At 49.9% G+C, this 26,483-nt stretch overlaps 2 protein-coding genes across 2 annotated transcripts in view; one reads left to right on the top strand and one right to left on the bottom strand.

The window, feature by feature from the left end:
• On the top strand, positions 1 to 17,576 carry MTA1-like (metastasis associated 1-like). Its single transcript, XM_084584996.1, has 8 exons — positions 1 to 343; positions 3,617 to 3,684; positions 4,430 to 5,346; positions 5,964 to 6,040; positions 13,500 to 13,616; positions 15,401 to 15,489; positions 15,572 to 16,278; positions 17,050 to 17,576. The coding sequence occupies exons 1-8, from the start codon at positions 316 to 318 to the stop codon at positions 17,150 to 17,152; spliced, it is 2,106 nt and encodes a 701-aa protein (XP_084441122.1). The 5' UTR covers positions 1 to 315; the 3' UTR covers positions 17,153 to 17,576.
• Positions 17,391 to 26,483, bottom strand: part of LOC146173413 (neprilysin-1-like) — a 23,956-nt gene continuing 14,863 nt past the window's right edge. The window contains exons 8-12 of the mRNA XM_084585189.1: positions 23,860 to 23,918; positions 22,710 to 22,764; positions 22,578 to 22,645; positions 17,963 to 18,117; positions 17,391 to 17,525 (exon numbers count right to left, since the gene is read on the bottom strand). Coding sequence (XP_084441315.1) covers positions 17,391 to 17,525; positions 17,963 to 18,117; positions 22,578 to 22,645; positions 22,710 to 22,764; positions 23,860 to 23,918 — 472 coding nt within the window. The remainder of the gene's footprint in view (positions 17,526 to 17,962; positions 18,118 to 22,577; positions 22,646 to 22,709; positions 22,765 to 23,859; positions 23,919 to 26,483) is intronic.

A 26,483-nucleotide genomic window follows, 5' to 3' on the forward strand; every position in this document is an offset into this window, starting at 1 on the left:
GACTACACTGTAGCGTCTGAAAGTTAAGCACGGTTCAAGTTAATTGCAATGTTTCATTGCATGTTAGGCCGTTCATATAAAGTACTTTCTACTGAGCTCCTCCTAGCTTGCTTTCATAGCTAGAAAAGTGGCGGCGACTGCCGTTTGCTGCTTGCTATGCTGTTTTGGTTTGCGCGTCCAAAATGGCGCTGGTCGCGCGGCGTCCGCGTCCGTGCCAGTGAATAGTTCAAAACACACTTGGAGAAATTTATCATAACAACCACGGATTCATCTTCACCCTCACAGCCGCGACTGAGTGGTCCATAGTCGTCCAGCATGGCTGCCAACATGTACCGTGTTGGGGGTATGTGACTGCCGGTAGACCCGCCGGACAGACCTCTGCCTCGTTAGGGTTAATTAATGAGAACCTGAGGGTGCTTTGCATTCACGCGCTTAGAATTTGTGCAGTTGGTACTGCATATGGAATGAGCATGCCCCCAAAGCTGGCTGACTTGCTGTGTCTTTTGCTTGGATGCGCTAAAGTAGGGTGCAATGCTACGTAGTAGCTTCTTTCGTAAAATATGCGGTGCCGGTGCCTGGAAGTGCGGGCCGTGAAGTAATTGGACGCCTTTTAATCCGCCACGCGCTATGTGATTGCACGATCTGGGTCTGCTTCATTGCACGCTAGATGCAGTCATATTTTTTTGTTGTATCGTACTATGCAGGCAGTTCTAAGTGCCCGTGAACACACTGGGTATGTGCTTATCAAATGTGCCTGTGGGGGCTCGGACATCGGCGGGAAGCCGGTGCCCTTTGCAAAATTAACACACTGGTTTGGTGGGTCTTGTGGTTGCAGGATTGCCACATCGCTACATCGAATGCAAAATCCATGGAACTGGCTGTTTCTTGTTCCTATAGCTTTGCTTTATGAAGATCCAACCGGCCGAAAGCTAACGTATATATTATGTCATAATCGTCGTGTGTGGCTACGAGAGACGTTGCAATGGTGGACGCCGTTAATTTGTACCAGCTGGGGTTTTTAAGTGCACTGACATCGCACAGCACACTGGCGCCTTGCCTTTCGCCTCCATCGAAAAGTGGCCGCTTGGGCACAACAGCCGGCTCCTCAATCGCTGCATCATTACGGCGGGGCATAAACATTGTGTAATGCAGATGTTGACGACATTCACCACGTGGGAAAGTTGTCACTGTTAAGTGGGAACCGAGCGGAGCCTGTTGATATTTCTAGCAGACGCAGGGATGTGTCGGAAGTACTGCCCGTAACAGTAGTTCTTACTGAGGCTGATAAAGTTTAAGGCAACTGGCTATGAATTCAAAGTAACATTCTTCATTCTCCGACGTGGGTTCCACAAACTAGCTGCAAGGGTAAACCATACACATTGCCCAAAGGCTGCCGTCAGCGGTACGCACATCATAACGGCAACGGTAGTAACAAACCAGCAGCCTACCTTTTGGCAAATGATCGATCCCGTAATGGCGTTTGGTGAAAACAAATCTTGTTGATGTCATTTGTTGCTGCAGCCGTCAAATAACAGCATCATTGGTATTAAGTTCATCTGCAGTCGTTATGCAAGTGACAGACAGCCGTGCAGTGAGGCTTCAACCAGAAAAAACCAAGAATTACATTTTTTGGGCAACACCAAGTGAACGATAGTGGCAGGGTAGCGTTGATATGGCACACGACCAGCTACAGTGTGAATGCTTTCGCTGGTGTCCTCTAGTGCTTCAGCACTCTGAAAATAAGGCTGGTTCTGCTGAACTTGTTTGTAATTAAGCAGGCTTCACAGTGACTGATTTCACATGTACTGTTAAAGCTCTACTGTATTCAGAATTGCGCACTTGACGAGGACGGTCAGTACTGCAGTACCAGTACCAGTATGCAGTGTGTCTAAGGAATTGACTGTTTTGATATTCCTTGCTCATAAAAAAAGAAAAGGGAACTGATAATGCAGTGTCCTCCATATTTTATATTAGGGTAATTCGCAATGCTTTGAATGTGGGTTAATAGAAAGTGTAGACCTTGAATCCTTACTTACAGCCGATAAAAAATTGGTTGTGGTTTAGCTCTTGTTAAACCGGGTTGAATTGCGTTAGCAGTACCTCTATGGCTGCGCTTATGGTTCACCATGTAGTGCATCTCATGATGTAGATTGAGATGTTTAGCTATGAGTAAAGACATGGCACACAAATGAACGCCTAGTCTTCTTTGCCTTTATTAATCCCAATGAAAACACTACGGTGGTCCGTAAAGTAACGAGACTTGGTCTCAATTTGGTTAATCACATGTCCATCTTCTGCTGCAGGTCAGTGTAATACAAGGTCCAAACTGCTTCCCCACTGCGTTGTACTTCTCGGTTGAAGATGGCTTAACTGTAGCAGATACTCTGTCTTTGTTAAGTCTCCAGTACACAAGACCAACTGTTTCTCAGATCGGACAGGCATGCCATTAGCCAAGACGCCATTAGAAGCCATTAGATTGGTTAAGCGTGGCTTTATATGTGTGCTAGCAGGAGCTGCCAACTTGGGTCTTTCGTTTTACATGGGACGCTTATGTCAGAATCAGCTTGCCAGGACCCTGGCATTCACGTTACCCCTATAGGGCGTGTTCATACGGCTTGGTTAAAGCCTTATTCGGCTCTGCTACTGCTGAAGGTCAAACGGCCTTTCCCAGAACTACGCGACGTGTTGAAACCTGGCGCAGTATTGCAAACGCAATAATAACTACACCTTTAGTACTGTCTCATAGACTTAACATTGCTAGAAGAGCATGAAAGGCAGGTGACCACTTTGCCAAAGGTAGACTTTTGACTGACAGCATAAAGCTTGCCTCTTTCAGTGCATCTCAGCAGTACGAAGTTTCGAAGTCACTTCAGCATCTTGTAGCCTTCCAAAATATCCCGATATGTGAATTTGTGTAAAGTATTCAACCCAAGCCTTATGATGTGCTTAACCTGTTTGGATATTCATAATGTCCTTTTCCTATGTTGCCTTGCCACTTCTATCGTTGCGATGCGTGCACCTTTTGTTGCTGTTTGTGCTGTGATCTGTTCGTGCTTCGGTCTTACGAAAAAAGGGGACGTACAACTGGGGAGAAATCAGTTTTTGTTGATTCTCTGTGAGGCTCATTTACCATTCGGACATGTCCTTGGTCGGGCCTTGTAAATACTATGTTAAACTCATGGCTAGAGTACAAAGATTAGCCAGTGTGCTAAGTTGCTTAAGAGTGATTCAAAGGTATTAGAAAGGCTTGCAAAGAAGTGCTTTACCTCCAGAATTTGGGAAGGAATACACTCTGCATTCACAAAAATACATACTAGTATCTAACTTCTTTAAGCTTTCCTAAACAATTTCCTGTTAATACGTGTGAATGCATTTATATGCTGATGTGCAGTAAACTGATGAACACAGTGCTTTTATAATTTTTGATTACAGGAGACCTTGCTTACAAGAGACATCTTTTTCGGGTCCCTTAAGTGTCTCTTTAACAAAGTTTTACTGTACTGATGTTGGTCTGTACTTGTATTTGTCACTGCAAGGTTCCGAGCCTTGCCCCAGTCAACTTTTTGCCCCATTCCTGTATAACCTAATGCACGATATGCTTATCTTACTTGCGCAGACTATGTCTTCTTTGAGACATCATCTACAGCACCCTTCCAGATCAGGAGGATTGAAGAACTCGTGAAGGTAAGCGGCTGACTCGTAGCATTTCTTCACCAGTGCCATCAACACTCCTGTTCTCCATATTCATTTCCGTTGAACTTATTAAGTGCCAGTGTTTATTGGTCAGTCAGTTTGTGTTGCATGATTGAGCTCTGAAGTGAGTGCAGCCCTTTTCCAGTGCACTTGCCTGTTTAGCTCCTGAGCTGCATCGGGCTGCTCACTTGCTGGGATAGTTCGAGGACATTCATTTGGCAAGCACATTATCTCACGTTCAAGCAGTGTTGGCGCTGTGTTTGAAGCCAAACATCAAACAGCAATGGCTGAATATTGTATGTAGAAGTGCTCAATATATAAGGGCCAGAAAGAAATGGTCCAGTTTCTTACTTGTGCACCATCTTGTAATGAATGCTAGGATCAGTGTAGGTTTTCATGATTGTATGCTGAAAGTGCCATCCCTAGTGTTGTGCGATAGCGATTAGTTTTCCAATTGGATGCACGCTTTCCCGCTGACCTACCACTCAGCTTTGCTTATGGTGAACTACTTGGGGAAAAGTCAGCTTTTGAGCCAAGCTCATGCAAACCAAAGCATCTTAACAATTACACCCTTTTGCCAAGCTGTATTTGGGCTATTGAAATCGTCAATCATCATCAATGCAGGCTAATGGCAGTCTCTTCATTTTCATGGAGTTCTTTGACCAGCACAGCATGGCTTCCAAGGAAAAAAAAAAAGCAGTGCTTTCAATTTGTAACTGTGGTTACTTCTGTGCAGACTGCCAATGGAAACGTGGAGGCAAAAGTGATGTGCTACTACCGCCGCCGGGACCTGTCTCTGGAGAAACCGCTGGTGGGCGTGCTCGAGGAGGAACAAGAGCGGGAAGCGGAGCAGCTCACCGAGAAAGAGCGCCACCAGCTTCGGCACCGCGAACTGTTCCTCTCCCGCCAGGTAGAGACACTGCCAGCAACCCACATCCGCGGAAAGTGCTCAGTCACCCTGCTCAACGAAACAGAATCGCTTCTTTCATACCTCAACAAGGAGGACGCCTTCTTCTATGCGCTTGTCTACGACCCCCAGCAGAAAAGCCTACTGGCTGACCGCGGTGAAATCCGCGTGGGTCAACGCTACCAAGCGGAGGTTCCCCCATGGATGGGTTTACCAGCTGAGGGGAGTGAGGAAGTAGACAGCACCCAGCTCGAGACACTGGTGTACAGTCCTGCGCATGGCCTCACTGACCGGCAGCTGGATCAGTTCCTCATCGTTTGCCGGTCAGTAGGCACATTTGCGCGCGCCCTTGACTGCTCGAGCTCCGTGAAGCAGCCCAGCCTCCACATGAGCGCGGCGGCGGCCTCGCGAGACGTGACCCTGCTGCACGCCATGGAACTGCTGCACCGCACGGGCTATGACCTGGCACGCGCCGTGGCCGCTTTGGTGCCTCCCGGCGGACCCGTGCTGTGCCGCGACGAGATGGAGGAGTGGTCTGCTTCGGAGGCAAACCTCTTTGAAGAGGCCCTCGAGAAGTATGGCAAGGACTTTGCTGACATCCGCCAGGACTTCCTGCCGTGGAAGAGTCTCAAAAATATTGTGGAGTACTACTACATGTGGAAGACCACCGATCGTTATGTCCAGCAGAAGCGTGTCAAGGCCGTGGAGGCCGAGAGCAAGCTCAAGCAGGTCTACATCCCAAACTAGTAAGTGTTTGTTCCCTCCTGCTGGGGCTTCTTTCTGTCTGGCACCCCTCCTTTTTTCTATTGATGATCTTGTGCCATATAACCTTTATCGATGTATAAGCACTGTGTTCTAGTAGTAAAGATCCTGCATTCAATAAACGTGTAGCTCTTATCAGCTAAGAAAAGATAGATAAATGATGATAAATGTGTTGGGACATCATAGTGTGTAGTTCCTTTTCTTTATAACCTTCCGAGGCCAGGCTGTGCTACCATTCACTTTCATACAATACTCACAGAGCCTGTCTTGGTTTTGGAGTCACAAGTCTGAATTGAGTCGGGGCGAAATTTTGAAGTATGATTTAGTCAACAATCAATGCGTCTTGCTGCTGGACGCACGCACTAGCCTAGCCAGAAAAAGCCACATATATTTTTTTTTACCGGGAAAGAAAATGGGACGGTGTTTCACTTGGGATTAAGCCTCACATAGACCCATCGCAACTCTCGGGAGTCCCGAGTTGACAAACAGTGCGTGTGTTTTGCATTGCTAGTCGTTAGAAGTGCTATAGTTGCTTATTCTGTATGTTGAGGGGACCGGGCCGCTTTGCCCCTGAGTTAATGTGAATGGTCGCCCTTTGCAGCAACAACAAGGCCACGGGCGTCCTGGGAGGTCCTGAGGGAGCCACGGCAGGAGGCCGTCCCTGCGAGAGCTGCTACAGTGAGTGCTGACAAACTCCTCACCTATTTTGGTGATGAGCCCCAAGAGGAATGTTTCAGTTTCCAGCAGTCCTTCATCTTTGGTGGTTAGTCCCAAGAGGAATACCGTATTTGCTCGAATGTAACACAAGTTTTTTTTTCATAATTTTTGGCTCTCAAAGTCTACCCTCACGTTATAATCGAATACTGCAATTCGGTTGGCTAAAGCAGCGCCGGGGTGCAGCCATATTGAATCCGCCACCACTCTGTTTCAGTTTCTGTGGTTGGATTGGATTGGATTGGTACCGAGGCTTCCCTTTTTTACCAGGTGGGCCATAAAAAGTCCTAGGCAAGTCAATTTCCAACTGTGGTGGTTTTACGATGTTATGTTGGCAACATGGTACCAGGGAGGCCAAATTAGCCAAATCCCAATCCATCCAAATTCAAAACTCGTTTTTTTTCACGGGCTCAGAATCACGTTCCCTTGATCACGCGCTTGTCACATCTTTTGTAGTGGATTAGTGTGGTTACTTCTGTTGTTACCCCGTTGTGGTGGCGCAGTGGTTATGGCGCTCGACTACTGTACCCAAGAACACGGGATCGAATCCAGGCCTCGGCGGCCGCTTTTCAATGGAGCCGAAAAGCAAGGCGCCCGAGTGCGGTGCGATGTCAGTGCACGTTAAAGGACCCCAGGTGGCCAAATTTCCGGAGTCCTCCACTGCGGTGTCTCTCATAGCCTGAGTCGCCTTGGGACGTTAAAACCTCACAAACCAAACCAGTCTGTTGTTACCACATTTTGCACGATGGCAATGTGCTGTGCACGATACAACGCTCGCCTCAAAAAGGCTATTGTGATAGCAGAAGGAATCGGAAATTCTGTGGCAGCTCGACGGCTAGACGTTACTAACCTACCTTACATGGGTGGCAGATGTAGCGGGAGGTGATTTTTAAATGTGGGCCTGGCCGCAAAGGCTTCCAAATCGTCTGAGAGGACAAGAGTGAAAAGGAAGACTGGGTTTCCGAGAACTCTGCCTCCGATGACGACGACGAATGAGCGTTTTTGGTTAGACGGCAGTGGTCATAATGTGTATTAAAGATAGTCTTTCAAGAGCTTATCTCGTGTTACATTCGTGGTTTTATGTTTTCCTACTGGGCTGTATGGAAAGTCGCGTTACATTCACGGTGTGTTACATTCCAGTAAATATGGTATTTCCGAGTTCTTCGACTTTAGTGATTAGTCCCAAGAGGAATGTTTCCATTTCTAGCAACCCTTAGCAACCCTTTGACTTTGGTGATTAGTCCCTTAGTCCCAAAAGGAATATTTCAGAGTTCTTCGACTTTTGGGATTAGTCCCAAGAGGAATGTTTACGTTTCTAGTGGTTGTTCCTTGTTTTCAGCCCAGTACTTCACATGTTTCATGGCAGTTCTCTTCTCGCTCATTTTTCAACTCCTTCGTGTGTGCCTTTCGAACCTCACTGCCTAAGTTTTGTCTGGCTGTGGTTACCTGTGCTGCCATCCTGTACTCTGCGTAGCCGCCTTTTCTCAGGCAAACCAAATTTTCTGCCTTTTATGCTTGGCAGAGACATTCCTTCCAGAGCACAAGTTCTTGTTTACACCTTGCAAGGCGAGGTCGCACGTATTGGACTTGTTTAATGCTTCTGGAGGTCTTGGCAGGTTGTTCCTGCTGGAGCGTGCTTTGTAACGTGAAATTCTGAACTGATTTGCGAAATGTGAATAAGAAGAAATGGCAAAGCTGTGAGAGCAGGTGGACACCGTCAGAAAGGAGGAATATATGTGCAGCATGTATACAAAGACTGGCTTTCTTAGGAACAGCTAAGAAAACTCTCCACGATGCTGGATGCCTGCTCAACTTTTCTCTTTTTGTCTTTTCACTTGTTTTTCATGCCACACCGTGTTTTGCATACTCAAAATTTCGCTTATGAAGCTCTAGAGATGTTTACGGCCAAAAAAAGATGGACCTACATCTGTTATGTGCAGTATAGGAGTGGAGAATGGTTTAGTGGTCTTTGTGCCATTTGCTAGTGCACGGTTATGTGGTCTCACATGTAAACTGTTACTGCCCTCCCACAAACGTACTTTGTCAATATCGGTTCTGGTGGATAAGAAGCATCTGTGCATCCTCACTGTTTTTGTGGGAATACTACTGGCATGTAAAACTGATTGTAAGCCTATAGAGTTACCGTATTTTCTGGAGTATAAGACGTGGTTCTTTTTGTACAAAAATTTCGGTAGTGCGTCCTATACAAGGGTGCGTCTTATGTGCGCTTTTTGTTTTCGTATTGCGCAGTACTGATAGGCGAACTTACGTGCTTAGTACGCACAGGGGGGGTTTATTTACACAAGGATTGATGGAAGCAGGACCACGAACTACAAACGTCCTTCTGACCCTCGTTCTTCTTCTTCCTCTCCAGCCTCTTCTTCCTTCCCTTGACGCCCCGAAGCATGTGACACTTCCCTCCTCGCAGACGAAGCCCCCAGGGCAAGTGGTTTAATGAAGGTGGCGGGGATGGAACCTTTTTAGCTGAGCCACATGCACCACCTGGGTCCGGCGTGAGCATCGGCCACTTTCGGTGCGCTGGGAAATTACATAGTTCACGTCACTCAGGCACTCCACAACGACAAAAGGGCCGCTATAGCAAAACAGCAGCTTCTGGGTTAAACCACGCTTGCGCAGCGGCGTCCACAGCAACACTAAATCACCGGGCACATAAGAGACTTGTGGGTGTCGGTTGTCATAACGCTCCTTCGAATGTTCTTGTGAGTCCAGGATACGGAGGCGGGCAATGCGGTGAGCTTCTTCAGCTCGACATAAAGTGGCAGCGATAGAAGGCTTGTTGTGGAGGGAGAAAGGAAGGATGGTATCAAGACAGCTGCGGGGAACTCGAGCATAAAGGAGGTAAAACGGACTGTAGCCAGTCGTCTCATGCTGTGTAGTGTTAAAAGCGTATGTAATGAAAGGGAGGATGTCATCCCAGTTCTTGTGATCAGAGTCCATATCGCCAACATAGTGGTCAGAGTGCGGTTGGTCCGTTCAAGTCCATTCGATTGCGGGTGATACGGTGTTGAATGACGGTAATCGCAGGCGCATAGATGAAGGAGTTCTTCGATAACTTCAGCTGTGAATGGGCGCCCATGGTCACTGATCAGAACTCGGGGAGGGCCATGGCGCAGGACGAGAAATCGCAGAAGAGATAGGGATACTTCGTAAGCAGTGGCTGAGGGTATTGTGGCTGTTTCTGAATATCGAGTGAGATGGTCAACACATACCACTATCCGCCGGTTACCGTTCGAAGATCGTGGAAAAGGACCGAAGAGGTCGATGCCCACCTGCTCAAAGGGTGCTGCTGTCAGTGGCGCAATGGGGTGCAGTGGTCCTGGTGGACTGGAAGTAGGGAGCTTGTACTGCTGGCATTTGACACAACTGGCTACATAGCGCTGAATGGCTTGACGCATTTTCGGCCAGTAAAAGCATTCCTGTGTGCGATGAAGGGTCCGGGCAACACCCAAGTGGCCCGACGTGGCATCGTCGTGCATCATTTCAAGAACGGGAATACGGAGGTTTTTCAGCACGACAAGAAGAAAGCGTGCACCTCCGGGGTTGAAATTCTTCTTGTAAAGCAGGCCGGCACGAATGCAGAAACGCGCATCTGTTGAATCATGAGTGGCAGAGAAGAGTGGTGTTAAAGTGTGATCGTTGTGTTGTTCTGTCTGGAACAGTTAAGGGTCAGGAAACGTTGCCGAGATAGGTGCCAGGTAGTCATCAAAGTTGTCATCATCACTACCAGTTGACGAAAGCGGCAAGCGTGACAGACAGTCAGCGTCAGCATGTTGACGGCCGCTTTTGTATGCCACAGTGAAGTTAAACTCTTGCAACCGCAATGCCCATCAAGCGAGCCGGCCGCAAGGGTCACGAAGATTTACGAGCCAACAGAGCGAATGGTGGTCGGTGACGATGGTAAAAACATTGCTATAGGTAGGAATGAAATTGTTGCACCGCAAAAACCACTGCGAGGCATTCTTGTTCAGTAACGGTGTAGTTACGTTCCGCCTTGCTCAACGAATGACTAGCATAAGCTATCACGTGCTGGTCGGTGCCATGACGCTGGATGAGCACAGCGCCAACGCCCACGCCACTAGCGTCGGTGTGAACTTCGATGGGGGCAGAAGGACAGAAGTGACGTAGGATAGGTCCTGATGTCAGAAGGAATTTGAGGTGGCAGAAGGCAGAATCGCAGTCAACGGTGCATCTTTGTGCAAAAGGCATGTGAGCGGGTATGCGATGTCAGCGAATCTGGGCACAAAACGACGAAAATAGGAGCACAGTCCTAAAAAAGCTCCGAAGCTCCTTCACTGATTTCGGTGCTGTAAAGCTGGTTACAGCCACAACCTTCTGAGGATCCGGCCGAACACCATCCTTATCGACCAAGTGACCAAGAACAATTGTTTGACGTTCGCCAAAGTAGCACTTCTTAGAGTTGAGGACGAGGCCTGCTCTCTCAATGCAGTCAAGAACGATGGCGAGGCAGCTATTGTGTTCCTGAAAAGTCTTGCCGAAGGTCACAACGTCGTCCAAATAGCACAAATTTTCCACTTGAGTCCGTGCAGAATGGTGTCCATGAATTGTTCGAACGTGGCATGCGCATTGCACAATCCAAAGGGCATTACGTTGAACTCATAGAGACTATCGGGTGTTACAAATGCCGTCTTTTCTTTGTCGCTTGGGTTCATCGGTATCTGCCAGTACCCCAATCTCAAGTCTACCGAGGAGAAGTATGACGCTGAATGAAGACAGTCGATTGCATTGTCAATACGTGGAAGCGCATATACATCTTTTTTGGTTACGGCGTTAAGGCGACGATAGTCCACACAGAAACGCCATGTGTTGTTTTTCTTTTTAACGAGGATAACTGGAGCCGCCCAAGGACTTGAAGATTCCTGGATAACGCCACGTTGGAGCATGTCAAACTTGTTTGTCAATAAGCTGACGTTCGGTCGGAGACACACGATAGGGCTTCTGTCTGATCGGGCGAGAGATTCCAGTATCAATCGAATGATGGATGCGAGAATTTGGAATCGGTGGCTGGTGATCTCTGGCGAAGTCGAAAACTGAAACATGCTTGGAAAGTAGGTCAGTCAAAATTCGGCGCTCCTGTGCTCCCAAAGATGTGTTTATCATTGCCTGGATTCGAGACTCTGCCAAATAAGATGTTTTCTCTTCAAGAGCATAGTTACTTTGTGCCGCCACGGAATTCGACACACCTTCCCCGTAATGAGCGAGCCTCATGCCACGAGGCAACATGGCTGGCTCGTCTGAATAGTTTACAGTCCAAAGCAAGGTGTGGCCTCTGGTGACTGAAACTATGCAACGGCGCACCAAGACACTCTTCTTTGCGCAGGCAAGTGTTGTAGGTTGCACTACGGCGTCGAAATCCTCGCACAAATTTGTGGATGAAATAACATGAATGAATTCTCCGGACATCGCAGGTACAACTGTATCTTCAGACACAGAAAACGCTCCTAAATTGAGCGACGAGGTTTCTTCACGTGATGACATCAACACAGCATTCAGTGAGATCTGTCCACTACGGCAGTCTAACGTTGCACCACACTGTTGCAAAAAGTCTATACCTAGAATTACTTCATGCGTGGAACGAGGCAACACTGTCAATTCAGTTCGAAACCCTTGGCCTCCAATCGCAACTTTCGCACAGCACACACCCAAAGGCACCAAGGATTCACCACCAACACCACCGAATAACACTGCACTGTCACCACTAAACGGTTCTTAAAACTCAAACTCATAACAGATACTGTAGCTCCAGTGTCCACAAGAGCCATTGTTCTCACACCAACAATTGATGCATAGGTGGCGAGCCACCTGCCACGCCCCTTTTCCAACTTACGCTCTCTGGAACGGCCGGAGAGAAACGCGCCGCGCGCCGATTGGAACGGCCGGAGAGAAACGTGCGCGCGGAGGTGATCTCGGAGGCCATGGTCTGAGCCTCCTGAGTTGGTATGGCGCTGGATTCCGACAGGGTTGGTTGCAAAGTAGCTTAGCGCCGGCTACGACAAACGGCCACAGGAGCCCAAACGACGTATCCAGACACCTCCACCGAATATTGTTACGGATGAGATGGGCTTGTTAACACATGCATGCTGGATGAACTCGAGGCGCAGGAGGCACCATGAAGCTTTAGCATAAACACTGGTAGAGGCTGCACCTCCTAACAATATTTACAGTTGTTATAGTGTTCTAGAATTGTACGGCAGTCTCATTGGCAGAATGCCAAAAGGTGGCGGCGACGTCCATGCTCCTCGCCCTTTCCACGCTGCCAAGACAAGCCAGATCGAGTCGACTCTCTTTTCTAGTTACGATTTACAACATTGCTTAGTGGCTATTGCATGTGTTTTCTCTTTCCTGCATGTGCTTTGCCGCACGCATCAGAGCGTCCGCACGCAGCGACGATCAGCATAGTGATTATGAGCGCAAAGAGGATGCCTGAGTGCTGACGCGAGAAATCGGCAGCCGCATACCAAGATGAAGCCTTTCAAGGCTTTGCTTATAATAAACTTCCTGCTCTCACTGAGCGAGAGTTTTTTCGTGCACAAGTGTTGCCTCTGTTTTGTTTTCTATCATTCGCATGCACACGTGACAAATTTTCTTTCTGGCACATAGCACGCGATGGTCGAACAAGTGTATATAGTCAAGTCCTATTGCCCTAACCTGAATAAATTGAGCTGCATCTTGTACAAGGGTGCGTCTTATATGCTAATATCTTTTTTGTTGAAAGCCTCTTAATATGAGGGGTGCGTCTTATACAAAGGTGCTCCTTATAACCCGGAAAATATGGTACATTGCCTTGCTGCTTGTTGCTTTAATAGGATAAGACCTTATTAAAAAGAATTCATAATTCAAAACAAAATGCCTCAGCCCCTATTAAAAAAGTAAAAAAAGTATATACATAGCTCGAAAAAAGAATTTCGTTTAGCAGATAGTAAAAAAAGAAATGCTACCTTCCGCAGAGCCCTAGCAAGTAATGTAAACAATCAAAATACTCTTGCTGGGCCGGCCAATAATATTAAATTAATAGTTGTATGTAGGAGGTGCTGGGGAAGTCAGGCTTCGGGATGTCTTACTGTGCAGGCTTGATCGCAGCTTCTCTGTTCACTCCGAACTAAGTGATCGGCAATGAGAGCAAGATTAAGCTTCTTTTATGCAGTGTGTGTCTGGCGGTCGAGTCTCAGAGCTGTTTACCTTCCACTAGGAACACCATTTTACGCCACTTTGTTAGTGTGCCCGTTCGTCGGACGGTCACAGTACGAGTGTGAACTCGTGTGCCATTGAGCACACGAATACATCTGACGCCGCTCTCTGAAAATGATTGGTTCAATGGCAGTTAAAGCTGTTTGTAAGGTATGTGTGCTGACACAGATGTGTGTGTGTGTGCTTACAATCGCAGCCATGAACTCGGGGCAGTGGTACGCCTGGGGTCCCGCACATATGCAGTGTCGCCTCTGCCAGTCGTGCTGGACGTACTGGAAGAAGTTTGGCGGTCTCAAGTACCCGACGCGGCTGGGTGAGCAGTCCTCCTGCACTTGTTTACTACGGGGCTTCCACTCTTTCGCTAACACTGAAAAGCAGGGCAGGCTGTGCGATGTTTCCTGTATATAGTCTAAAGAAAAATGCAGTTCGGATCTTAACGTTACATTTTAACAAATCCATTTTATTGCAAAAGCAATACTACTCTAGGTTTCGAGCCTTCAGAGTAGTGCGGCCGGTAGTCACGTCTTACCCACGTGACGCTGTGACGTCACACCCCACGTGACACTAGGGTGAGAGCTGGGCTACCAACTCGAGCGGTCAGCAGGAGCTGCCAACTTGGGTCTCTCGTTTCACATGGGACGGTTATGTCAGAATCAGCCTGCTAGGACCCTGGCATTCACGTTATCCCTATAGGCCACTAAGGCACGTTCATACGGCTTGGTTAAAGCAGGGCTTTATATGTAGGCTGAGGAAGAAGAAAGAACGCTCGCTCACCCTCATCTAATGCTTTCGCTCAATATTTGGTTCAGCAGTGATTAACCCTTGTAATTGTTTTTCTTTAGAGTGCGGCTTAACCCGCATATGCAAGTATTCTACGTGCAGCGCACCGCTTTTTCGTGCGGTAGCTCTAAATGTTTATTTTGAAAAAGCTAGCGCCCACTAGGTTAGGTTCAAGCGACTGAGTTGTGTGCGTTCCGAAAGAGCTGCCCGTCTTCTCTGAAAGCAGTCAGCGAATTCAAACAATGTGTGTGTGTGTGTGTATGTATATATATATATATATATATATATAATCATCTTCTGTGCCATGAGTTGCACCCTGCTACAGCCAAAGTTGGGCTGCTATTTAAAAAAATAGTGGGCAATGCAGCGTCCTTGTCCTGCTGTCATGCCATGCATAGCAAGAACAAAGCATGACATGCTTGAAGCAATGCGGATGTGACGCTGAAATAAAGAGCTTGAAAGATTATGGCTGGACTGGTTCAGGCTTCATGTCGCTGCCTCAGTGTCCTCGTACAGTCCAGCTGCTACGAGATTATGCGGGGGCACCCTTGGAATAGTGTTTTAAAAAAACACGTTTAGTGCAGCACGTTGTGCATTCCACTACAGCGAAGCATTTCTGCAGACATCTCTTCACGCGCAGATAGCCCTGTGCTCAGATCGCCGCCCCGTCCATTGCAGTGAAGTGCTTTAGCCCCGTGCTCAGATGACCCCGAGGACCTCACACCTGCAAAGGCGCAGCTCGATCCCTGCAGAAGTGGATCACGATAGCGAATCAGGCGGCACTTTTAAAACTAGATTATTTTTGTTTTGCACGTCGAGTTTCTTTTCAAATATAGTTTGTGGGAACGGCAAACGATGCCGCGCGCCGTGGCGGGCCATTTCTCGCCACGTGTGAATATTAATGGAAAAAAAATCCGGAAAAAAGTAACTTGTGCTGAGAAATATGGCATATTCTTTTCTCCGCACCAAGTGGCACTACTGCAAAAAGACTTTGACAATCACATGACTGACACCACAATTGTATACTGTTCTTCATTTTACTATTAGTTTGCAGCATTATAGAAGATAAAGAGTGCTATGGGTCAATCATGGTGATGTGCCAAAGTTGGGCTCGTACTCTCCTGTGCTGCCATTTTCGACAGCAACGTAGGAACACAATCATGTAGTGTAGTGGACGCCATTCTGACTGGCTTATGTCACTCTCACCTTTCATAGTGCTCCACCTTTCATAGTTCCACCGTCACCACGCTGTCTGTGTCGGAGACATCCATCGGGCAATGCGGTTTACTTAGCCAGCACATTTGCCCGTACTCGCAGATTCTGCTGATGTGCTAGGCTCTGATCGGCTGCCGGCTGGCATGACATCGCATCGTCCCCATCGATGCACCGTCACCAACTGTGGAAAGGCAAGTCTTTCTCCTTTCTGCTGCGATTCAGCTGGCATCTTACAGCACTTAACACCCCCATCTCCCTCTTGCCGCGGCGCAGGAGTTCAAGCTGAAGGCGCACCTGGCACGGCACTGTGCCACGGCGCATGGGCTAGCGCTGCGCGCCGGGAGCCCACGGCCCGTGGTCAAGACGCGCGCTGCCTTCTACCTGTGCACAACGGCACTAACTCGCCTGGCGCGCCGGCTGGCAGGCCCGGCTGCGCTGCGACCCCGACACGCGGCACGCAACCCTTTTCTACCCGTGAACGTAGCTGCCATCCGGCTCGAGTGCCAGGGCAAGCTGGATCCAGCCGCGTTGGCGACCCCTGCGGCTGCGGCGGCTGCTGCAGCAGTGGCTGCCCGCCGCAGACCCCGGGACCGGGGCACAGTGGTGGACGTGTCCCATCGGCTGGGCACTCCCAACCTGCCGCGGCCAGAGTGGTTGCATCCGACGCCCCGTGAACAGATACCAATCCCTGTGCGCCACGCGTTCCCACCTCCTGCGGAGCGGCCCCACCCCCCACCTCCTCCGCCACCTCCCTTGCTGATGCCACCGCAGCAACCGCGGAAGCGTCCTGCGCCCGACCCAGCCAACGGGACCCCGATGGGAGGGCCTCGGCGGCGCCTGGGTCCCCCGCCGCCAGCTGTACCCTTGAATGGGGGACGACCCAAGGTGGCAACCATCACACGGCTGGGTGGCCGCAAGCACCTTATCTCATGGGTGGACGCACCCGACGACCTCTACTTCGTTGCCACCGAGGCCACTAGGTAAGGAAACCAGATGTGTGGTTGCCACAAGGTACTCGGGGTGCATGGTCTTAAGGTAGGGATCCTAGGCGTTATGCCAAGGCCTAGATTTCGGTGGTGTCAGCCTTTGACGCACCATTTGGCACCACCCTCTAAAGACAGATTCACAGAGTTGACTGTTTAAAGGTGACTGTTGACTGCAAATTTGCCTGTATTAGCAAGTGTAATGCACGATGTTTTTGAGGCTGCCTTCATCTCCTGTACTATTCCCATTTCTAGATGGGAATGCGGAGTGCCTCGAAGTGAAGAATGCGATCCTCCTGCAGCTGATGGGGGATGTTTTCAAAGTGCAAGCAAGAAGGCATGCCAGAGGCCAATGCTACCACTGGCTCTGATTTATGATGGACGCCTTTGTTCGTTACTGATCAGAGTCAAAACAGTGAATCATGTGTAGGTGTTGCATGGCACCTTTAAACGGTCAGAGCTGCAGTCCACACCTATGTTTTCGCTTTCCTGTTAGCATAAATGTCCTATGGTAATCTGGTCAAGTGGAAAGTCTCGGGAGTTCACCAAGTGAACTTGTACATCGTCTGTGTTGGCCTTTTTTGTGTTTTCACATGTGAACAAAACGTGTAGAGGCTCTTTTGTCTCGAATATTCCATAGTGGCCGTCATATCTTGTATGGGAGAGGCCCTTACATCTTACAGATTTGGCCTTTGAACAGCACTCGAAGCATAGTACTCGAATAGAGGTTGCTATAATAACAAACTAATACATTGTGGCCCATTGCAGGCGGCTGCGGCGGCAGCTAAGCACGAGCGAGTTGCGGCGCTGGGCGCGGCGGCCTTGCCGCAGCCGAACCACACAGGCAGACCAGATCGTCATTCTGGACTGACGGGGAGGAGAAGCGGGGCCGACGAGGAGCTGCTAGCGCAGGCTGCACGGGTGCCGTTCCTCGGGGCAGCCGAAGGCACGGCGGAATGGCGCCCATTCACCCAGCGCCACATTCACCCTGCGCCGAAGAGGAAGCGGCAAGGACTGGCTGCCACCAGTCGTCATTTGGGGTGCTCACCTGTCCCTGGCACGGGGCCTCTCGTGCCCTTCGGCACACATCCCCTGCGTGCAGACAATGGTCAGAACGGGCCACAAGCAAATTGGTGGTGGCTTCTCACCGTGGCGAAGGCGAGCGAGAAGAGCTGGTCCGAAGAGGCATTCGGCAGTGCTGCGAGTCGGAGGCCCGGTCCGCCTGGCTGTCGCTGCTTGTACATCTGCGATGCATGCATTTGTGGTGGCGAGTAAACAAGACATGTTGGACTGTGCGCAACAGTGTCCCCCTTGTGGTGCCTTGCGTGTGTGCCGTTCACAAAACATCTTCCCCATGCTTAGAGTTCATAACATCGCAATTGGACAAGAGTTTGTAGCTTTGCCTGATAATTTTCTATAGCACTCAGGAGAAGCTGCGATCATGTGCTGTTAGCTTCATGGCCAGTGTGATAGGCTCGTTAGAAGGGCATGTCTGTGGAAACCACTGCCTCGCATTCCGTTGCAGTGGCACAGAAAGTTGACCGTGGAAGTATGCAGCACTAGGGTTGGAAGGCTTTGCCCGCGAAGGTGACTTTAGAATTTGTGGGCCATGAACACTGGTAGTGAGAACCGGGGTCTCTGTACACTATGTGAAAGAGTTGCACTCATATTTGGCACATACCGCGTAGGCTGCCTGCAGGGCCACCTGGTCCAGCAGTGCCTCAGCCGGGTCGGCGGCTTGGCGGCGTGCCAGGCAGCGCTCGGTGCGGCGCAAGCGCACGAAACTGCCGCGCTCCCACCAGAAACTCAGTGCTCCAGACTCGTCATGGAAGGCACCTGCGCTCCGGATGGTCAGCATGTAAGAGATTGGATATCACTGGGGTTGTGAGCTGTGCTGCATTGTTTTTGAGCAGCGGCTAGGTGCAGCACTAGTGACACTGCCGCTCTGCTGCAAGCAGCGCTGGTTTATGGTATGATGTTCGTCACCATTAACACAGCATCAACTGCTGTACGAGTCAAATTTCTTTGTATGTTTCAGGCCAGGGAAGTGCCCATTTAAGACAGACAGTAGAAGATTTTACTATAGTGGAGACTTACTAGCGTAAACATATACTGCTGTCGGCTGCGCAAGCGTAGTGGCTGGCCGCCACTGTTGTCGCACCATGTGCCAGTGTGCTTGCAAAGGTCTCGAGTGAGCCGATATACGTCTAGGTGGATATGTCTCTGCTACGCAAAACTGGATGCTTCCTACGCAAGTGCAGTGGCCACACTTCACCCCTGCCACTGTGCATGCATCACGCCGTTACGAATAATTGTTCCTTGATTCGTTTATTCGCAGTATGGGCACCTCTTAAGTAGACCCGTGGGTTATGTACTGCAGGTTCGTGGCATGATATAGTAAAGTAAGGCCTAGAGAGGATAGCCTTCCTTGCAATACTACTGTGTCACGGGATGCTGGCATTACTGCTTATCTGTGTACAGTCGTTGGTATCGGGCGACGGAGGTGCTGGCACACCATCTCTGAATTATTGAAAACCTATTTTGCTGCTGGTTTGGCTGTGCTAAGGTCTTGGGCCTGCGCAACCAGTTTTGTCACTAATTATGTGACACCTTTCCTTTTGCTGCAAGCACTGAGCCTAACGAATTCGGAGAGCAGAATTAAGGGTAGCGGAAAAAGATTTGCCGAGACTGGCAGTCAAGCAGGGATCATATTCCGAGCTTGCTTCGTCATCGAAAGTGTCGCTATCTTTCTGACCTCGAATGATGGAAATGCTGGAACCGGATGTCAGTTTGGTTGCCATCATTACCGGTTCTGACGTTTCTACCAATCAGATAACTCGAAGTAAGAGCAACAGCACACTTTCGAAAACGACAGACTCGGAGTATGGAGTCAGGTTGGCTACTTTGTCGTATGTTGACGTACGGAAACCGGCTCCATCCGAAGGTGGTCCTCTAGAGATTCAGCACAGGTGGAGAGAAAAGGGAGAAATAAAGCTTGCTTTGCACTTCATTTCATACAAAGGGGAGATATTTTAAAGGTGGTTTTTTGCTCATTGCTCATTTTATGGCAGAGACCCAAAGAAAAAAATTAATTCCTGTGCTCTGTCGGTGTGCTCAACGGTGTACGCGACGTAAAGCAGCTCACAGTGAAATAGTATGCAATACTAACGTATAACATTTTTTCGTGCAACCACTATCCTTTAGCACTCTTGACACTGAGGACAAAGGACCTTTACTAGTTGGCGACGGTAAATAAGCATTTTGCAAATAAGTCTGCTTTAAATACACTTTGTAGAAAAATCGCGAGTTTTGATGACCAAGTGTGGAAAATTACAATATTTTTTGTACCTTAAGTAAAGTGCACAAAGGTTGGAGTTGACCTACTTTTTTTCTTCGTCTAGGGCTTTAGAGAGTAATGAGTCTACTAACTCTAGGTACTGAAGAGTGAGCTCCGTATGCACGAAGTAGAAATCAACGAGGTGGCGCAGTGAAGGCAGACGTTCGCTCCATCGCTCATCGAGCAACTCCGATGTAAACGAAGGTGTTATGTCACTCTGATGTTTCGTAAACATTGCCGTAACCTACCCTCTTCGAAAAGTTTTGCGGGTTTATGCGTAAGTGGGTATATGCGCCGCGATGTGATTATCACGCCTATGTACAGAAGGAGTGCAGCGCGACCATGGGAATCGAGCATGTCGACGGGGTGGGCTTGCTCATAGTCTGCTCCAAATGTTGGGCCCTCCGCTACCGGCGGGCTGATTGCTCCCTTTCAGTTTTGCGGCTACCTCACAGCTAATTCAAAATCTACGGCACTGGTGCGGCAGCAGCAGCGATGGTCAAGACGACGCGTTTACGGTGCACACAACTCTAGGGAGAAGCTTTGCGACAAATCAGAAGCTGCCATTAAATGTCTGATGGGCTAATCGCACATGCGCTTCCGGGCAAAGAGTAAAATTTTCTGTCATTTCTATTTCAGTAGATATCTGAGCGATGTGGTGAGTGGCACATACATTTCTGTCAGTGCGACGCTTCCCACCATGCCGTTCGCATGAGTTTTAGCGTACATGGAGCTCAGCCTTGAGTCTTACTAAAACTGTAAAATTTTCGAAAAGATCAGAAGAAATGTTCGGACTGCCACTGAGAGGAATAAAACAAATTGCCGTGGTTAAAACTAGTTATCTGAACGTATGCTCTTTAAGCATGGCTACACATCAGCTGCGCTGAAGCGTTGACGCACTCAGACCGGCACGCGCCTCAATCATGGCGAGACCGAGCAGCCAGTTGAAGCGCCGGCGAAGCAGTTCAACCCCCATCTAGTCACGGCCTAAGTTCACAGGAAGAGCCCTCTGTAGGGCATTTGTCGACTCAGGTGAAAAGCCCAACCTTGAACCCATGTGGTCGGTCGCAATTACCAGAGCCCTCCACTACAGCGTCTCTCAGCACAAGGTGAAATGTGCTGCGCCACATGACCGTGAGAGTTGCAGTGCGAAGAGAAGGACGATCTGGAAAATGGTTGGCTGCTTCATACTCATGTAGTTCCTATACACTGGAGCGCGGGGGGGATCAGATCCCCCGACTAATGACGCATTCGGTTGGGGGGACGAGAGCAGAGGCGCCGAGCACTGCAGAGCAGTACAGGAGCACACCGAGTGAGGGTGTAACTGTCCTCCCACGAGAATGCTCTCCGTGTGTCGAGAGCACCGCGCCACGACCACGTGACCGCACTGCTCTTCCCAGAATTCTCCGCCCGCCCGCAGTGGCGGCAGTTGCAACCCGCGGAGAGGCCAACGCTCCGTGAAGAACCGCTTGTTTTGTATGCCTTTGTTCTCACAGCGCGACGGTCTGCCTCCTTTGGCCCTTTCGACGCCAGCAGCGGCATTTCAAACACGCATACAGTACCTGAGCAATGCTTTTCGCTCGCCGAGCACCGACGCTTTGCAGCCGCCATTTTAAGCGTCGCCAGCACGTGTCCCGAAATGTTTAATTTCTGCTCTAATAATAATAATTGGTCCACAGGAAGGGAAACGCGCAGCATCTGTCACACGCGTTTCTGTGGTGGTGGTTGTGGCTGTAGGAAGAAGGAAAAGTAAATGCACAGGCCTGCTACTGGCTCTGTAAACTGATTGATTGATTTATAGGAAGGGAAAGGCACGGTAACTGCCTCACTTGTTTTCTGTGGACACTTCAACCGCACCGTAAGGGAAGGGAGAAAGGTGGGAGTGAAAGTAGAAAGAGGAGCCGTAGTGGAGGGCTACGGAATAATTTCGACCACCTCGGGATCGTCAACGTTGCTGGTACTCCCCTGATGGGGCTAGGACAGGTAGGTCATCGCCGCTTGCGGCGGGGGCTAGCCTGCCACACAATTTTTATCTGTCGTAGGCCGTCATTGCACCCGCCACCGTTTCGGTGGTGGACGACGGCTGTTGTTGCGGCGCGCGTCTTTCTCTCCCTCTTCTCTATTTATTTGTTGTTCTGTCTGCTAGAGGCAGCGGAGGTGGCTCAGCTACAGAGCCAGTAGCAGGCCCGTGCATTTTCTTTTCCTTCTTCCTAGAGCCACAACAACAACAACGCTGACATCGCACAGCACGCTTTGTTTCGCCTCCATCGAAGCGCAGCCGCCGAGGTCGGGTTCGACCCCGGGTACACCGGCACAGTAGTTGGGCGTCTTACCACTGCACCACCCCGGCGGAGAACTGGCTCTGTAGCTGAGCCACCTTCGCTGCCTCTTGCGGACAGGAGAAAGTAGAGAAGAAAAAAAAAGATGGAGAGAAAAACGCGCGCCGCAACAGCCGTCGTCCACCACCTAAGCGGTGGCCGGTGCAATGACGGCCTACAACAGATAAAAATTCGGTGACTGGCTAGCCCCGGCCGCAAGCAACGTTGGCCTACCAGTGTGGGTCCCACACACAGGTCGTGGTCCCACACGTAGGGCCAGGAACAGCCACGTTAAACCCCACAAACCAAACCAACCCTTCCTACCGAATGGACACCTGAACCGTGCTTTAAGGTGGAAATGAATGTGGAAAGGGAGAAGAGCCGCAGTGGAGGGCTACTGGGTAATTTCGACCACCTGGGGATCTTTAACGTGCACACGGACACCTCTTCGTTTCACCTCCATCAAAAAGCAGCAGCCGGCGGTCGGGATCGAACCCGGGTACCCGGTACAGTGGTTGGGCATCTTAACCACTGCATCACCGCGGCGGGGCATTAATTCCGGGTCTTGGGGAAATTTTTTTTCTTTAGAAACGCTGCTTATGAAGCGGTATGCTTCATAACAGGCAGGCGTGCACGCTTACCGCGGTAGAGCACGGCCTGTGCCAGCTGGCGGGACAACCGGAACCCGAAGCGCGCGATGTCCAGCGGCCTGCAAGCACCCGCTTGTTAGTGGCGGGCCGCAGCAGTGCGTTCACAATTATAGCCTTACTCACAGAGCGCTTCCAGACGCCGAGTATATGGGCTCGCGCAGCACACCCACGGGCACCACTGCATGTAGACATAGAAGAAAGGGGTTAGATGAGGTTCGTAGCTATTATAAAGAACGTTAGGACCACAGTTCTAAATACATAATTACCGACTCGCGAGGAGCCTGTCGGAACGTCAGACAAGGCTGGACTCCCTTACTAGCCTATAAAATTTACTTAAATTGCATACGGGATACGGACCCCGCACACCGCTACCTTATATGGGCCCCTGCTCATCAGGGTTTGGCAGGAAACGAGGCAGCAGGCGCAGCCGCCCGCCCGCTCTCTCACCGTGCTGTTTTCTCCTCCCTGCCCGATCAGGAACCCGATTTTAATCCGGCCTACACCTTCAAAGATATCACGACGTACTATCAAAATTGTCATCGCCTTTACCCCAGCCCATGTAAAGGTCTCAACAAGGCGGATGAGCGGCTCCTTCTCCGCCTTTTCACCAATACATTGCTGTGCCCGGCAGCCCTAAAACATTTTGACCCCTCCTTTAGTGGCAGCTGCCCACACTGTGGGGCGGTGTCTTCTGACATCTATCACATGGTGTGGGCCTGCCCCTCCAACCTGGCTATTCCCCCCGTCCCCAACCCAACCCGGGAGAACTGGGAGGCGGTCCTGCTCAGCTGCCACGACTTACAGGCCCAACAAGCCTTAGTCGGACGCGCCCGAGCGGCGGCAACCGCCACTGGGGTCCCTAACTAGGGACCTCCACCTAGTGTTTGTAAGGAGCGGACCCTTATGGGCCGATCCAAACATCCATGTGTAAATAAATGTTCTTACCACCACCCACCATACCATTTGTAGAGCTCTACACGCATATTAAAGTTCCATGGTCTCGTTGCAACGCCACGTACGATGCTCAGACGGCTCGCTTAGCTCTTATAATACAATTAAATTTGTGAACGCACAGATAACTGCACGCCGCAGCTAAGAGGTAGCGCGACCGTCTGCTAGAGAACACTATAGGATGCCTGCATAACAGCGCCGCTATTCGTAGACGGAGTTTTCTGACTGAAGCTACTGAAGCCATTGAGTAGCTCTGCATTAGGGTTAGGATATACTTAGGTTCGTGCGATTGGGCAAGGCGACGGAGGACTAGCTTACTTACCCAGTTCATTCGAATCGGCCAGGTAGTGCACGGCTGGCTCCAGGTAGGGCACGTCCCACCTGCGTGGCCAAGCACTGCGGCTGGGATCTTCTCAATACGGTTACAGTTGTGGAACGTGTAGCTTTCGCTATCGAGGTTACAAAATAGGCGCCATTACTATAGCGCCGGAACGTATGGGTACAGCAGTCGGAGGGACATTTCGAGACTACGCCCTGAACTGGAACGCTATAGAAGTCGCGTTTCATTGGACACGCAAATTAAGAGGAAAGCCTTGGCTTACGTTGACCTGCTGTGATGACCAGCGTACACCACCGAGCTTGAGCGAATAATACATGTTGCTCACGGCAACTGCTGAGCGGTCACCGTCAAGCCAAAACCAAGCACGGTTACACTGCGGCCACCTAAAATTTGCAACTGTTGCAGGATTTGGCGCTTTAAGTGTTCTACCAACAAGCGAGAGCACTGTATAACGAGTCCCAAATGTGCTAGCGAAAAGCGCGAAGTTTATTGTAAGCGCCTGCTACAACTGAAATTGGCCGACCTTTGGTAAACGACTGGGCAATGCTCGGCATCTGGTATTTTCGGCCAGCCAATGCAGGTGCAACCGAAAGGCGTCCGTGGGGATGTGCGATGTCAATGTCAGTGCACGTTTAAGATCCCCATGAGGTCGAAAATGCGCCGTAGCCTTTCACTAAGGCACCTCTTTCTCCGATTGTTGTTGCGGCTGTAGGAAGGAGAAAAAGCTCCTCTGTGTGATGTCAGCGCACGTTAAAGATCCCCAGGTGGTCGAAATTACTCCATAGCCCTCGACTACGGCTCCTCTTTCTCTCTCTTTCCACTTTCACTCCCACCTTCCTCCCTTCCCTTACGGCGTGGTTGCGGTGTCCACAGAAAACAAGTGAGACAGTTACCGCGCCTTTCCCTTCCTATAAATAAATCAGTTTTTTTTAAAAGCTCCTCTTTCTCTCTCTCCACTTTCACTCCCACCTTCCTCCCTTCCCTTAACGCGCGGTTGCGGTGTCCACAGAAAACAAGTGAGACAGTTACCGTGCATTTCCCTTCCTAAATAAATCAGTTAAAAAGAAACGGCGGCTGCTTTTCGATGGAGGCGAAACGAAGAGGCGTCCGTGTGCTGTGCGATGTCAGAGCAGTTAAAGATCCCCAGGTGGTCGAAATTACCCCGTAGCCCTCCACTATGGCTCCTCTTTCTTTCCACTTTCACTCCCACCTTCCTCCTTTCCCCTGTGGCGCGGTTGAGGTGTCCACAGAAAAGTGAGACAGTTACCACACCTTTCCCTTCCTGTAAAGCAATCAGAAAAAGAAAATGCACGGGCCTTCTACTGGCTCTGTAGCTGAGCCACCTCCGCTGCCTCGTGCGGACAGAAAGGATTGATTGATTTATAGGAAGGGAAAGGCGCGGTAACTGTCTCACTTGTTTTCTGTGGACACCTCAACCGCGCCGTAAGGGAAGGGAGGAATGTGGGAGTGAAAGTGGAAAGAGGAGCCGTAGTGGAGCGCTACGAAGAATTTCGACCACCGGGGGATTTTAACGTGCGCTGGCATCGCACAGCACACGGACGCCTCTTCGTTTCGCTTCCGGACAGATTATTATTTATTAATTGGTTCACAGGAAGGGAAAGGCGCAGTATCTGTCTCACTTGTGCCTGTGGACACCTGAACCGCGCCGTAAGGGAGGGTATGAAGGTGGGAGTGAAAGTGGATAGAGAGAAAGAGGAGCCGTAGTGGAGGGCTACGGAGTAATTTCGACCACCTGGGGATCTTTAACGTGCGCTGACATCGCACAGCATCCGGACAGAAAGGAAAATAGAGTAGAAAGATAAAGAAGAGGGAAAGAAAGGCGCGCGTCGCACAGCCGTCGTCCACCACCGAAGCGGTGGCGGGTGCAATGACGGCCTACAACAGATACAAATCCCTCTCTCCGTTTTCACCCCGCCTTCCTCGTACCCTTGCAGCACGGTTCAGGTGCCCACAGAAAGTGTGACAGATACAGCGCCTTTCCTTTCCTGCAGACCAAGGAACAATTATGAAAGAAAAGCCGTGGATTGAAAGGGCGGTGTTACAGGGGCTATCGCTGCAACTCGCAGCTTTCGCTCTATCACTAGGTTCAAGCCATGCCTTAACCCGCGCAATTTGTTTTTCTTCCGAGCTCGACTTGACATACCAAAGTTACATATTTTTTGTTTGCGTTTGACCATGTGAAGATCTGCTTTTGAACTAATGGCTAGAACAAATCAATGACACCGTGTGAAAGCACCTGCTCAGTACACGTGGACTATGACTTCGCGACCTGGCGGTCCAGTCAGATTCGAGTCTGGCACAATCAAGATCGTCGCTCGGCTCTGACGATCGTATGAGTGTTTTGGCATTAAAAGAAAGCCAGGGCGACACGAAGTACCGAACTCGCGAACAGAGGACGCACGAAGCGAAAGACACGGCGACTAATACGTCACGCGCACATATACTGCGACATGTTTGCGAAGACGGTCATCGAGTATTATGCACGAATGCGCCTTCCACCTCGTATGGACAATAAATTCACTACGTCACCACTGCTGCTGGTGGTCCCACAAATGATGAATATTTCCCTCTCGCGGCTCATTACA

This window comes from Amblyomma maculatum, chromosome 11 (assembly GCF_055883805.1).
Source record: "Amblyomma maculatum isolate TAMU_Amacu chromosome 11, ASM5588380v1, whole genome shotgun sequence".
In the NCBI taxonomy this organism is placed as follows: Eukaryota; Metazoa; Arthropoda; class Arachnida; order Ixodida; family Ixodidae; genus Amblyomma; species Amblyomma maculatum.

Coding starts and splice junctions, on each gene's coding strand:
- MTA1-like (XM_084584996.1), top strand. CDS start 316: ATGGCTGCCAACATGTACCGTGTTGGGG. Junction 344..3,616: donor CAACATGTACCGTGTTGGGG/GTATGTGACTGC, acceptor TTACTTGCGCAG/ACTATGTCTTCTTTGAGACA. Junction 16,279..17,049: donor GTTGCCACCGAGGCCACTAG/GTAAGGAAACCA, acceptor GGCCCATTGCAG/GCGGCTGCGGCGGCAGCTAA.